Source organism: Neodiprion fabricii, chromosome 2 (genome assembly GCF_021155785.1).
Source record: "Neodiprion fabricii isolate iyNeoFabr1 chromosome 2, iyNeoFabr1.1, whole genome shotgun sequence".
NCBI classification, from domain to species: Eukaryota; Metazoa; Arthropoda; class Insecta; order Hymenoptera; family Diprionidae; genus Neodiprion; species Neodiprion fabricii.
Window position 1 is genome coordinate 21,633,614 of NC_060240.1, and position 13,345 is coordinate 21,646,958.

At 35.1% G+C, this 13,345-nt stretch overlaps 1 protein-coding gene across 2 annotated transcripts; it reads right to left on the reverse strand.

Moving 5' to 3' along the window:
- Positions 1 to 965: 965 nt before the first annotated feature.
- On the reverse strand, positions 966 to 13,113 carry LOC124175123 (1-phosphatidylinositol 3-phosphate 5-kinase). Of its 2 annotated transcripts, XM_046555043.1 has the most exons (14): positions 12,559 to 13,100; positions 11,964 to 12,178; positions 11,486 to 11,675; positions 10,660 to 10,897; positions 10,212 to 10,418; positions 9,908 to 10,125; positions 9,484 to 9,826; positions 9,035 to 9,395; positions 8,042 to 8,312; positions 5,038 to 7,786; positions 3,750 to 4,300; positions 3,016 to 3,348; positions 2,623 to 2,784; positions 966 to 2,331 (listed from the first exon to the last, which is right to left on the reverse strand). In XM_046555043.1, the coding sequence occupies exons 1-14, from the start codon at positions 12,671 to 12,673 to the stop codon at positions 2,132 to 2,134; spliced, it is 6,153 nt and encodes a 2,050-aa protein (XP_046410999.1). In that variant the 5' UTR covers positions 12,674 to 13,100; the 3' UTR covers positions 966 to 2,131. The 2 variants fall into 2 exon arrangements, with proteins under 2 accessions (XP_046410999.1, XP_046411000.1); XM_046555044.1 differs by lacking the exons at positions 966 to 2,331; positions 2,623 to 2,784; positions 3,016 to 3,348 and having other exon boundaries at positions 3,838 to 4,010; positions 4,091 to 4,300; positions 12,559 to 13,113.
- Positions 13,114 to 13,345: the final 232 nt, after the last annotated feature.

Genomic DNA, 13,345 nt, shown 5'->3' on the forward strand with positions numbered 1-13,345 from the left:
GTGGGAGATACGCGGAAACATTGTTGACCTGATGGACGATTGATTAATTTTAAATATACAGAGAAATCCAAAAATACATTGCTAGAGAAACAACAGGAAATTCTTTTATTACAATGAATGTATGTTGTATGAATGGCAAAACTAGATAATGCGAATAACTAATCCTAGTTCGATTGTTACCAGGGCAAGAGCAAAATTTGACTTTAGAGCGGGATAATGGAAACAAACAATGTGCAGAATTACAGAAACAACAGGAGGAATCACGTAACCAAATACATCAGTTTTGATCACAACAAGAGTTGGTAAATCAAATTGGAAGGTCAAAAAATGAAAAAGAACCTCAGATTCTAGAACTTGATCAAGTACGCTGCAGTAAAAAAGTTTGACCAATCGGTTAATATGACAAAACATTTAATTGGAAGTTTAGTTAACTATGTTCAATGTTTGAAATTGGATATTAAAACTCCAAAAATTAACGACGAGGATAGTTAAAACTTAGTCGAATTTTTAGCTGAATTAGAAAGTTATTTTATTATTAGTAATGTATCTAGGCGCAGCTCTTATTGATTTTAGGTAGTATTTTATCAGATAGACTGATACTAATTATAGAATGTTCAACATGATTGAACTCTGGTACTTTTACTTGTTCCTAACGTTCCGAGCTCATTTTCCTCACCGAATAGATCCTAACTAATTATCTCAAGAATATTTGAGAAATTTCATATTACAGTATAGTGATAACGCATAAATGTAATTCTTTACAAACAACCATTGTAACATTCTTACCTAAATGCATTTCTAATCATTTTGAAAATAACTATTTATTAGTAAAAAAAAAAAATCTTGTAATTTTTGGAGACCTTCGTGTTAAATCAAATAAGTCCAAAAACATTAGAATTGGATTAAAGGAAAAAACACCAAAGTTTGACAATTAGTACGTTCTCATCGTAAAAATGGTCTGTGCAGAATGTTTTTCCAATTTTTGGCATTGTCTTAAGTAATATCTGGATACTTGTGGAACACAATCGAATAAAACCAGGCAAAAACTAATTTTTTATGAAATTTTACTATGACAACAAATTTTAAATGAATCGAAATATTATAGTTTCACTGATGAGATTGATTGCATCACATAATATAGTGTAAAGTCGAATTCATTCTTGGGAACAACGATAACCACAATATAATACAATTTACATCACCTTCCAATTAGAACCACATGATTACAATAAATGTATTTAGAATATGATGCGATTGAGTATGATATCGCTTACTCACTTGAAGTAGATATCAAAATCTAATTTATAATACAACTTATCGATCGTACAAATAATATTATATATATTATTTTTCATAGAAAGTTTGATAACTAATAATTTTATCAATTTATGGATTATCTTGCTGAATAAATATCAAGCTCAAAATAATGACCTCATTTGCCACTGATTCATGTCAAGTATAATAAGCATTATATTTATTGGTATCTTATACTAGCTCATTTTCATTAACAATGAAAAAAAAATTGAGCTAAAAATTGATGTGAAGACTAATCTCTCTGCATTACAATTACTAGTGGAACAGTAAAGCCTTGCTTATTCGAGCCCGCTTCATTCGAGTTCTTGTCTAGTTTGCGACAGTAAAAATATCTGCATTTTTAGGACTTCTAATACGTACGTCTATGACAGTTTAACTTTGCTTTTGTAACATCTTTTCGTGAATTAGTGTGTATAATTCTATTTATAATCTTTATAAGTCTGTTTTCTTCATAGTCGAATATACATGTTTTTTACTCGTTATCACTCAAAAATGTATTGTTTTCTTTGTTCCCTGTTATCAACGTTTTTCAATTATGTGAGCTAGGCTGGGTCAACATTCGCTCGGATTAGCAAGGTTATCCTAAATTGTAAAATGATGATAATTCAAATAGGTATATAATTGAGATATTGCGTTTTGTCTTACAAGACTCATTGTATGCCATTTCGCGATATTCTTATGCCGAGAAAACTCTACGAAACTTGATGATAATTGTATAAAACTAAATATTCAGTAGACAATCTCTGAATGATAGCAACATAGATTTTCCATAAAAACGGATTCATGATTATAACTATGTTCTAGGATTACATCTATTTTATGAGAATTCTACTCCGTGACCTAATCCCGTCCACCTGTCTGGCACTGGTAGAAAGTAACGATGCATTGCTGCTATGAATCTGGCTCTGTATTCCTCTGGCGATACTATAGTTGGCAGTTTTCCTTGACCACCCAAGATGCCCGACCTCTTTACAATTGTTTCCAGCTTCTTATCCCATGTAAAAGTACGTATGTAATCTATGGAAAAGTAAACAATGGATCATTTATGTTGTCTCAAATAGGTATTTTCTGGAAGCAGAACTATTTTATTTATTCTACTTATTTTTGCTAAACACCAGCATGGGGCGGGCTAGATATTTCAGAGAACTATTGTAAATTAATAAAAATATATATACAGTATAAAATCCTCTATCTTGAAGATGTCCTCACTCAAGAATATAGTGAGTTATGTTATTTAGAAATTATATGAATTTATCTATGCCATCACACTAATGCGTCATTTGTTGCCATATTTGCGAACAAACTTACCAATAATCCCTAGTACCAGTTCATCGGTGGTTGGTTCCAAACCTACTAGCAATGAGTAGTCCATCACAGAATTATCAGCTAGAAATTTTGTATCCATTTCTATAGCTTTATTTAGTACTGCCTTGGCATGAGGTCTTATGTATAACGGAGAATCACAGCTCACTGAAATAATACAATGCTTATTCAGTTATTGGATCAAATTCATGAAAACTTCACCAATCGCATAATATTCCACTAAACAAATTAATAGTAACTCATAGTAAAATTATGGTTCAGTGAACTTTATTCAATTTTGAGTATGTTTGAATGATCAAGAAAATGAAAACAGATGCGAACCACTTGTAAGTGAAGAGTGTTACATAACAGTTTCGATGACCTTCACCATTTACTTACTGTTCAACAAGTTTTCATCCAGTAAAACAATTTCTCCTTCGTGATCTGTCTCTTCGGGATTAACTAGTCTATTTCTCACGGAACCCTTCAGGTCGAATTTATCCTTAATAATTCTGTTATAAAACAGGTTCTCCATAACTAACAAACTAGTTCGTAGAGCAGCGTTAGTAGTATTGTTTTTGAACGATACTCTGTATACTCCAATAATTTTTCCAAGTAACGTCGGCTGCTTCGTTTGCTGACATTTTTCCATGTACGCAAAATAGTTAGGTGCAAAGTCAAGGAATATTTGCATTTCTAACCGAGACATTTCCTTCAAAATAAAACGGTCATCTGAAACATTACCAAAATTCATGAATAATAGGGAGATTTTTTTTAAATAGAAATATAAAACTTCAGAATCACATCAAGAACAAACATTTGCAGCTGGGCACCATATGTACTTATCTTTAATGCAAGCTTACCAAATACACAGATAATTGTTTCTTTTGCTCCAATTTCAAGTTAGACCACATTGAAATTCAACATCAAGTAAAACTGGCTAATGTTATGCATATTTATTACCAAAAAGGCTCATTGAACACAGCTCTTTACGGATTGATAAGAAATTTCACCGTAGAATTCCCAAAAAAACCACTATTCCATAATCGAGTTAGAAACCTAGTGTTTTCACTGGTGATTTTTTATATTACCCGTTGTTGAACTTTACAATAGTATACTCGGAAATGATTTACCTCTAGTCTTGCAAAATGCACTGCCGCTCTTTCCACCTTTAGCAACCCACTGAACGCTTCGACTCAAACTCCGGGTGAATCCATCCTCGCCGCAAAGTAAAACATTTTCTCTCAAAGCAGCAAACTGTGAAGCGAAATGAATTCTGCAGAAGAAATTCGTTGTTGTGTCATTAAACTGGACTTCTATATAATTTTGATGTTTAAGTGCTTTTTTGTCTTCTTCACAATCAAGAGTAGCGACGGTAGTTTGTGGCAAATTGTCTGTTGACAGTAAATTTTTTTCAGTTTCAACTGGACTGGCCAGATTGGGACTGCTGCCACGTAAGAAAGAAAGAACTGACGGCCGTTTTGATTCTATTGATTGTGTCAATTCAGATGCGTTTTCCTTGTTATCGGAGAATTTCCGCTTGTAAAGCGGACTCGGATTTAACTCAGAGCCTTTTGTAGATCGTAACAGTTCTTGCAGTTTATGTTTATAGTCAAGAGAATCAAGTGCGTAGGCTATTATGGACGAAGGTTCTGACTCGTATACAACGATCGGTACGACTGACCTGCAATTAATAAGTCTACTTAATACAGTAACTTATACTGTAGGTTGTATGTCATACATGTACAAATTTAGTTCTCTATGATATTTTACAAATTTCAGTAGCATTGCTGTTGTACATTAAGATTCAATTAATTTTCATTTATAAATAAAACTTCAACTGATTGCAAATTACAAAGTACTTAATAATGGAATTCAAACCTTGTGAAAATTTGTAAGGAATTCAAAAGTCAAATTTTATTTAATCGCAATGTAGATGCTGCAAATTCTGAATATGCATGAACAAAACGTACAAAACTGTTATCGATAAATCTCAATTTTTTTACTCGCACAAATTATTTTGTATATGACTGACATATTCTAGTTGATTAGACTTTTCAAATATCATCAATGCACCAAACCGTTGCAAATTATGTCTTCCATTAAAAATTCTAATAACACAGCAATAACGTTGTTTGTCGATGAAATGTATTTTTAATTTTTCTATTTAATCTCTGTGTTCTATTCAAATATCTGTGGATACCATTGCACAAAATCTTCCACATTTAAAGCACACCGTACGTATTTGTACTATGTGACATATGAGAGTGTGTCACATTTTAAATTTTCCAATTTTTTTATGGATGTATGCAAAAAATGCATGCATCTCGTCTAGAACAAAGCCTCAAAAAGACTAAGCACTGTAGCACCAAGACTAAGCACTGTAGCAAAAGCGCTCTACTATACACATATTGAACCTACCCTAATGAAAGTAAATGATGTTCAAGAGAACCCAACGGACACTGTATAGGGTTGATGATTGGGACCGACGGCAGTAATTGTGATAATATTGTTTTCTTCTTTTTCTTCTTGTCCGGTATATCGTCCGACGCCAATGGCAGCACGTCGGAATACGACCTATGATGAGTTTTAGGGGATTCATGAATCACTACAATGTCCTCGGGATTGCTGTTTTCTACTACCTCATTATCTGAATTATCAACAAAATCGCTTTGCAAATCAGTTTGAACTGCGGTAACTGCATCGACAGCGTTATAGTCAGCTGACATTGGACTCTCAAGTTGTGTTTCAGGTGCTGCATCATCTATAACGAATCCTTCCGATTCAATGAAATTGCTACTCCCAGTCGTCATTGCTCGTTCCGCGAACCTCCTTTGCTTATCATCCTTTTTCTTGGCAGTGATCTCTAGGATCCTGTTATTCCAGCCAAAAACTGCCTCGGATATTAGCCTTTTTAAAATCACAATACCATCTTCAATCCTAAACATCAATGACTGTACAATTTTCTCAGCATTTCTGCCCTCCATTTTCTTATTCTCTAATGTTGGTGATGTTAGCTTCAACTGAATTTCTTCAATTTTATTTTTGAAGTACTGCTGGTCTTTCGATAGCTGCTGTTTCATGGCATTCAAACTTTCAGGGTCGATAGCCAAGGTAACAAGCTTATCCCGAATGCTAGAAAAGACCTCGTCTCCTTTGAGTGCCACATTTTTCATCTCTTCTATGACGTTGCTGTGTTGCTTTGGATCGTAATTAATTGTTATTAGCGGTGGCGGTAAAGATATTTCCCATTGAGATACTCGTGCGTATTTGAATATTGCCAGCATATTATTTCTGCTGAAGTATTGACAATGATCGTGATGAAGTGAATGTTGACAAGAATCACTTCCCCGCCTGATGTAAATGCTTCCATGAAACCTTAGTTCCAAATACTTGGCAAACGACAATGACCATGTGTCATCTGACATGGGAACAACAGGCGACACACTCTTACACTTGTTACATTTACTCCACATTAATATTCTATTGGTGTTTTCCTGGCCAAACGGCTCGTTCCCTAATTTGCTTAAACCGATATGAACACAGCCTCCTTCGTGAGTGAATCTTCGAGCATGCTGAGCTATTTGTGCCCTGCATGCTTGTGCTGGACACATGTATTCGGTTGTTAAACAGTAACGTTCGAGGAAAAGCCCCAAAGCAATGTCGTTTCTACCATACAAATCCATATTCACTACCCAAGGGTTTACGCAAAATGCTGGAGTAGTGTTGCTGCTGTGAGAAAAACTGCAAAACAAAACGGATAACCTCTGATGTGTCAAGGGATCCAGGCAGTCGAGCCGTTTGGCAATTTGATCATTTCTGTCGTTCGGCACCACAGTTGGTTTCATATCCATTATAACATTATTTGTAGGATATATTCGACTTCCGCATGCTCGGAAGTTAGCCAAAAGTGTTTGAACTTCCCGGCTGTCCGCACTGTTAGTTATATTAGTCCCAACAAAAGCATGAGGTGGTTTCAATCTCAAATTCATCATTTGATTATCTTGATGCCCACATTCCGCAGATATACTGTTTGACCTAACGCCTTCGACTTTATCTGTGAATTGCATGGAATGATATATTTCTTTGGGAAAAAATTGTCTGAGTGTACAATTCCGTCCTGGTTCCGTTTCTAGGTAGGGTATGGAAAATGTTAAATATGGAGATACGCTGAGTATTGTATCGTCTAATGCTTTTTTGAACTTATTGGATAACGGTAAATCAGCAACGCTCAATTGCTGAACGGTTAAGTTAGCTTCATTGAAAACATCGTTCTCTTCATTTAAATACTGATGCAGTGGATCGCTGTGATCACTGACAGATTTACTATAAGTACGTTTTTCTTCGCACGCCGCTTTATCTTTTGATTTGACTTTTTCACTCATTTCATCGTCAGATTTAGGATAATTCATTTCCATTGCAACATCATCAGTTTTATATTCTTTGTTTATCAGATTTATTTCGCTAGCATTATGAGGTTTGGTATTGCTTTTGATCGGCTCTGTAGCTATATTTTGTTCACTTGCTGTGGCAAACTGTTCAGAATCTCTTATAATTTGTTCAATAGAATGGCTTCCATACCTGCTGGAAGTTTCATTATTTTTATCACGAGATGCAACTGATTTCGATTTAGATTTGAATAATTTCAGAGTATCGTATGGATCTGAATCTTGTTTTAGTATTGTGGAACCTTGTTTGAAAGTATCGGGACTAAATAATGGATTGTCAATATCTTGAGTCTCACTTTCATCATTTTTTCTACTGACTTCAAATGGTAGATCTCTGTCTTTATCAAAGACAAAGTCGCCTTTTGAAAATTCGTTTTTGCTAATATCATTTGCAGTAGAATAGTTCTCTGGGAACATGTTTATTTGAATACTGTCAACATTTCTTTCTATACTCAGCACATCTTCCGATTCGTCAGCATTATCGACTGAATTCTTAGGTGAATTTTCGTCCAGAAATGCATCAGCTTTCGGCGATGGAGGTCTGGCAAATTCGTCCATGAGGAATGATTTTTCCATTCGCCACGAGTAAGCAGAAAAGATCATCATCAATGTCACCTTTTTAACTTTTTTCAATTCGTTCTGAGATCCTCCGCGCAATAATATAGTAGACCCTAAATGCGAATTTGCACACCCTTCAAAAAACATTAACGTTTTCACTCCATCTGAAAAAACAGTACAATTTATTGCAAAAATATGTATACCAAGTCAATTAAATTTTTACTGCTTATTCCAAACATTGCATTGGCAAACAGATCATCTCAAAGAAATAAGGATCCCAACATGCACCAATTCAGTTGTTGCCCAAAGACTATTCTTAGAGTACTTTGTCCTAATTAAATTTATTTGAATGGTGTGTGAAATTGTTGTCACAGGGAAATATTTGCAAGTCATCAAATACTGAGACTATATTCACTCACTGTTTTCGTTTGGGAAATTCCTAAGGTAGAACTTTTGGCACGTTCCAAGACGATACCGCCCTGCTATATGGGCATCCACGCTATTAACAATATTTGCTCCGGTACATCGCGCCACTCTTTCAAGGATACTCAGCTTCACGTTCAAGACCAAAGTAACACCACAGTCTTTCAGTCGATCTTGAGCTAATCTAGATACAGATCGATGGACCAACACAATGTCTGGGCCCAGTGCTGTTATTCGTGCAACCGTGTGACCTAGGTATTCATTTTCCTGCAATTTTTACGTGAAACTTATACTAGGACCGAGTTGGGCCTGAACGATTTCTCCATCTATTGGAGTCATTTTTCCCTCCAAATGAAGGATATATGTGACGTACAGTTAGCTGAAAAATGTGATGAAACAAAAACATGACGTAACAAAGATTTGAAAAGTGTAACTCAACCACATTGAATTGAATAAAGCCGAAAAAGTTCTTGTGACCTAGAAGCAGATGCTTCAACGCGGAATTTCAACTACAGACACCTTGTTATCAACAACGATAGAGAAATCACATTAGTTTAGCATTTGAAAAATTCATGCACAAAAAATTGTTGAGACTGTTTCTTTCTTTATCTCATCAGTTAGTAAAATAAAAATCCGATGTGTACAATTTTGATAATTTACACCTGATAGACTTGTGTTTTGATAATAAATACATTATTGTTACCCAAAGTAAATCAGTCAAGCCTTGTGTTTTTTTCCATTAAAAATAACAGACCAATGTAATTTCTCTACAGTTGTCAACCGACGACGGTATTTACATGGAAAATTCGCATTTAAAATTTTGAGCCAGGTCATCGTAAATTATTTAGATATAATATATCTAACTAGATTAGCTTTAGTAATGTTTTATGTTTCTTTGTCTTGTTTTTTTTTTCATCACTTTGTTATCCTGACTGTAGTCCCATATATCCTTGAACATCTTGATTGACTTAAAAATTTTCTGTATCCACCTGTAACATAACTGGCTCTAAGCTCAGTAATTTTCCTTCGACACGTTGGTATGTCAAACCACATTGTAGCAGTAGAATTTTCGGATGGGCTATCATCGCGTTCATGCCTCGATGAGCAACATTCTTACTACAAATCAAGCCAGATATGATGCCGCACTCATTTCTGTTGCCACCAGGTACCTTTTTTATTTGAATGTACTGTCTGATATCCATGTCGTCGGCGTCATGGTTGAGATTTGGCCTAACTTGATCAACAATTTGATGCGCTATAGGAAGGATTGTTTCTGACCAGCTTTGAGCCAAGCCTTCTTTGTTCAAAAGTTGTTTGAGTAACGAATCTTCGTGTTGTTTGTAAGCAGTTCTGGAAACAAGTAATGAAAGTTCGTACTGGTTGAATACATCATCCTTCTGAACAGGTTAAAAGTTAAATCGGCACTATTGTTACTTACTCCAATCTATTGTAAGCATTGCTTTCACCGAAAGCAGTTTTCAAGTTATTTGATTTATGCCAACTATTTTTTTCTTTGTAGTCCTGAACATGAAGTGTATCCTTTAATAATTCGTCTGGAACACCGGAGTTACATTCATGTGCTGTAAAATTGACTTCTTTTTTTTCAACCAAGTTGTCAATACTATCAACTGAAAGTACACTTAATTCTTCAGACGTCGGACGTTTCAATGTCACCGTCGAAGCTTCCAGATTTAAATCCAAGTAAAAACTTGAACTGGATGATGGCATACGGCCAATTGTAGAAAACATTGAGTTCGGTTGCTTGGTTTCGCTTTCGGAATCTGTAAGTATAACGATCTCAAATTCTGTGATTGATGTAAATTCAATGCTAGCAGAACGTCGGTAAAAATTTTTATTCGTACCTGTAGTTGAATCGTGTTGAGGAATAGTTTTCACCCATGCAGGCTCTTGTGCATCGCAAGTTGTTCGCTTGTCTGCTGAGAAATCTGAATTCGTTTGGACTCTGGCTGGTTTCAATGGTTTGAATATTGTTGGACCATCCGTGAACACATTCTCCGTTAGCATACACTCTATAAATCCTGCTTCTAGCATCGCTTGACCGATCGCTGTTGCCTGGACACTGCGAAATAAGATTGATGGAAACATTACACAAATTTATTATTCAATCACTACGTTTGATAAATCCAAATAAACAGTGGATTTTACCGAGTTGCAGCTTTATTTTGAGCTATCATCCAATCAACTAGCTCGCTACCCAGACAGCAATTAGGGTAACTCCGCAGCCTGAGTCGGTGAGTTTGTAATATGATAGCCTGACTAGAACGGAATATTTCTTCGTAAATCATTCTCAGAGACGCTGAGTTTTGTAAAGCCATAGTTCGTTCTTCGGACGACAAGTATCCTGTTGAAGCGCTGGAAAGTCAAAAAGATTATAATTAACTGTAAAACTTCGATAATCAAAGTGAAAGAGATTTAGCAGAAGAATTTCAACTGGAACATCATATCGAAGTGGCATAATAATCATATTGTTAATGGTACTTTGTAATTAATGCATTATACATGCGAAAAAAATACATTAAATGTAATTTTTAATGAGAATGGCGATGGTGATAATAATGCAAATTAAAAAAAGCAATGTGGCATATTCAAGTACCATCCCAAAGCATATTTTTCTTCCATGTATCCAACGCTAGTCTTTCTTCTGACTTGGATCTCAGGGTCTGTGTCATCATTGACATTTCTCTGAGCTGCCTGTGGTATATCATTTCCATACTTAACTTGTAAGTCTTCTTGTAACGCTTTGAGATCTGCTGTCAGGTCAGCACCCATGTCGGAAGATTGTAAATAGGACAAAACAACTTTGCAACAGTAAGTACATACTCGCAAGTCACCTACAGAAAAAAAATATAACATTTATAATTGTAATTCAATAATATATTATGAGATCTAGAAACAATGTGGAAATATAATAAGAGATTTTACCCATGTCTAGGATTTATGTGAGTTCATACGGTTTAGAGAAGACTCAGGCAATACGCAGCAATAACAACAACACTAAAATACTCAACATTGAGTTCTATTACTTCAAAACACGCTCTCAGCAATTAAGTAGTCAGTACTTAACATATTTCAAAGTGATATGCAATTCAACCCAGAGTTGTATAAAAATTTTCAATTAAATATGTGAGACTGAAGTTTCGAAGACTCTTACATTTTCACAAAGCCAGTCTTATTTCACTTATTTGGTTTTTTAAGTCTTGAAATAGTATGGAATCCCTTGTTAAAACCTAACTGCATATATCTTGCAAATCCATAATTAACTTTGACTAACCAAATTAAGTAAAGAAGAATGCCTAAACAGAAAATAAAATCTCACAGAATCTCAAATACATAATCTGTGGAATGATAATCTATGTAGAATGGTTCATTCGTTGGTGCAATTATCCTGTTTAAACAGTAAGTTTATTTCGTTAACTGACCAGTACAACCCATGATCTTTCCAGGAATCACTTCAGAACAACATCTTGAACAAAAGATTTGGCCACATACGCGGCAATGATGTCTTCTACGAAAAGTTGTGAAGCGTTCACCGCACTCGTAACATTGTTTACTGACGCTATCTGGCATCCAGTAACTCCTGAGTTGCGTATCCTTGTAAGATTGTAAATTCTGTGAAACAATTTTATAATTAATACATCATACGTAATTTCACCTTTATGTACCAAACTCACAATTTTTACCTTATGTAGAATATAAAATATATACATATATAAAAATACTGATTGCTCATACTCTGATTTTCACTGAAGACAAATAAGCGAAAGTTTATTAAGTTTGGAATAAAAGTGGCATCCATTCTGTAGAGTAACGTAAATGACTTATTTGGAAACATTTGTAGAAAAGTGCAAAATTGATCTCTGTAGAACAAAAAACATTACTTGATAACAAATTTCATACACTGCTTTTTAGCGCTACAATGTTACTGATACGCTTTAGAACATTAGGCAGGCTACGTCCTTCAATAGTGTCCAGTGGCAAATTCATAACGCTCGAGGTATCTTCATCTGGAGTTTTTTCCACACTATCAGATTGTTTCCATGATTCTGATTCTCCGGAAGAGCTTTGTTCATCATTGTTAGGAGAGGTTGCCGAGCCATCATTGGACAACGACCCTGAGTATTAAAACTAAGCTGAATATTATATGTCATACTTCGTAATTGCTAATATTATGTATATTTCATCAATAATATATTATTATGAGAAATTTCTGATGTTCTTTAGTCAAAATGTAAAATCAGTCAGATTGAAATGAGTAAGAGGAAATTTTTTCTTTAACGCGACTGGCCAGTTATCATATCCACAAACAAGAGAGTTAATCTCTCACGAACGTTCATTTGCAGTTACGAAATGGTAATCTCTTTTGGGAGGCATCGCCTCATGTTACAAATGTAGCTATTAATAAAAGTTTAGTATAAAGCGTGTGATGCGAAGTTGATATTAATTATTCTCCGATGATTGTGAAATACCTTCAAACATTCAAGACGTGACTTACCTTTGGTAAAGTTGAACAACTTAGAGAAGAGAGATGCAACGACTGGCTGATTCTCTTCTGGACTCAGTGGAGCAAATTCCGTCAATTTTGACGGGGAATTCATATTTTTGTTCATTTTACCAATCTACTAAGCTCAGCGTTAGTTATCTTTTGATTATATTCATGGTAACTGTCAGGTTTTCTTCTACACAGCCTATCACAACTTAAAACAGTACAAGTAGTCCTGACCAACGTCTCACGTCCAAGAAGATGTTCGAAGTGATCTTAATTAAGCAATCTCAAGTTTGCATTTGGTTTTGACAGCAATCTGTCTGAAACAGCTGATTCAAGTCACGTGTCGCAGCACGGATACATTCTCGGAGTTCTCGACGCCGCTGTAAAAGAGACGCATTCTCATTGGTGTTTGCCACTGTGTCGTAAACTGTGATTGGCCCAGAAAAGTAGGAATAAGTCATTGAAATAACCCAAAGAACCTGTCAAAAAGCAACGAAAACTCTGAATCGAAACGTTTTGGTTGAACATTCTCTCCAATTACTTTGCAAGTTACGAAAATCTGAAGAAACTAAACTATTATCTGTCTGATAACTGAAGTTGAGTGTTTCAAACGCGCAGTACAAAAAAAAAAAAAGATAACCAACAAGTATATGATTCATATATGACAAGTACGTGAAAACAATTTTGACAAATTAAACGATAAATTTTAGCACGCAAACACAACTCTTAATATTTCCGTTTGAATATTTACACGATTGGCCGAAGCATAATCGACCGCCTCGCAGAATGAAAA

Excerpts from the sequence above, each read along its gene's own strand:
- LOC124175123 (XM_046555043.1), bottom strand. The coding sequence starts at position 12,673 with ATGAACAAAAATATGAATTCCCCGTCAAAATTGACGGAATTTGCTCCA. Across the intron at positions 12,179-12,558 it reads GTTGTTCAACTTTACCAAAG|GGTCGTTGTCCAATGATGGC; the intron begins GTAAGTCACGTC and ends TTTAATACTCAG. Across the intron at positions 2,332-2,622 it reads ACTGGTACTAGGGATTATTG|ATTACATACGTACTTTTACA; the intron begins GTAAGTTTGTTC and ends ACTTTTCCATAG.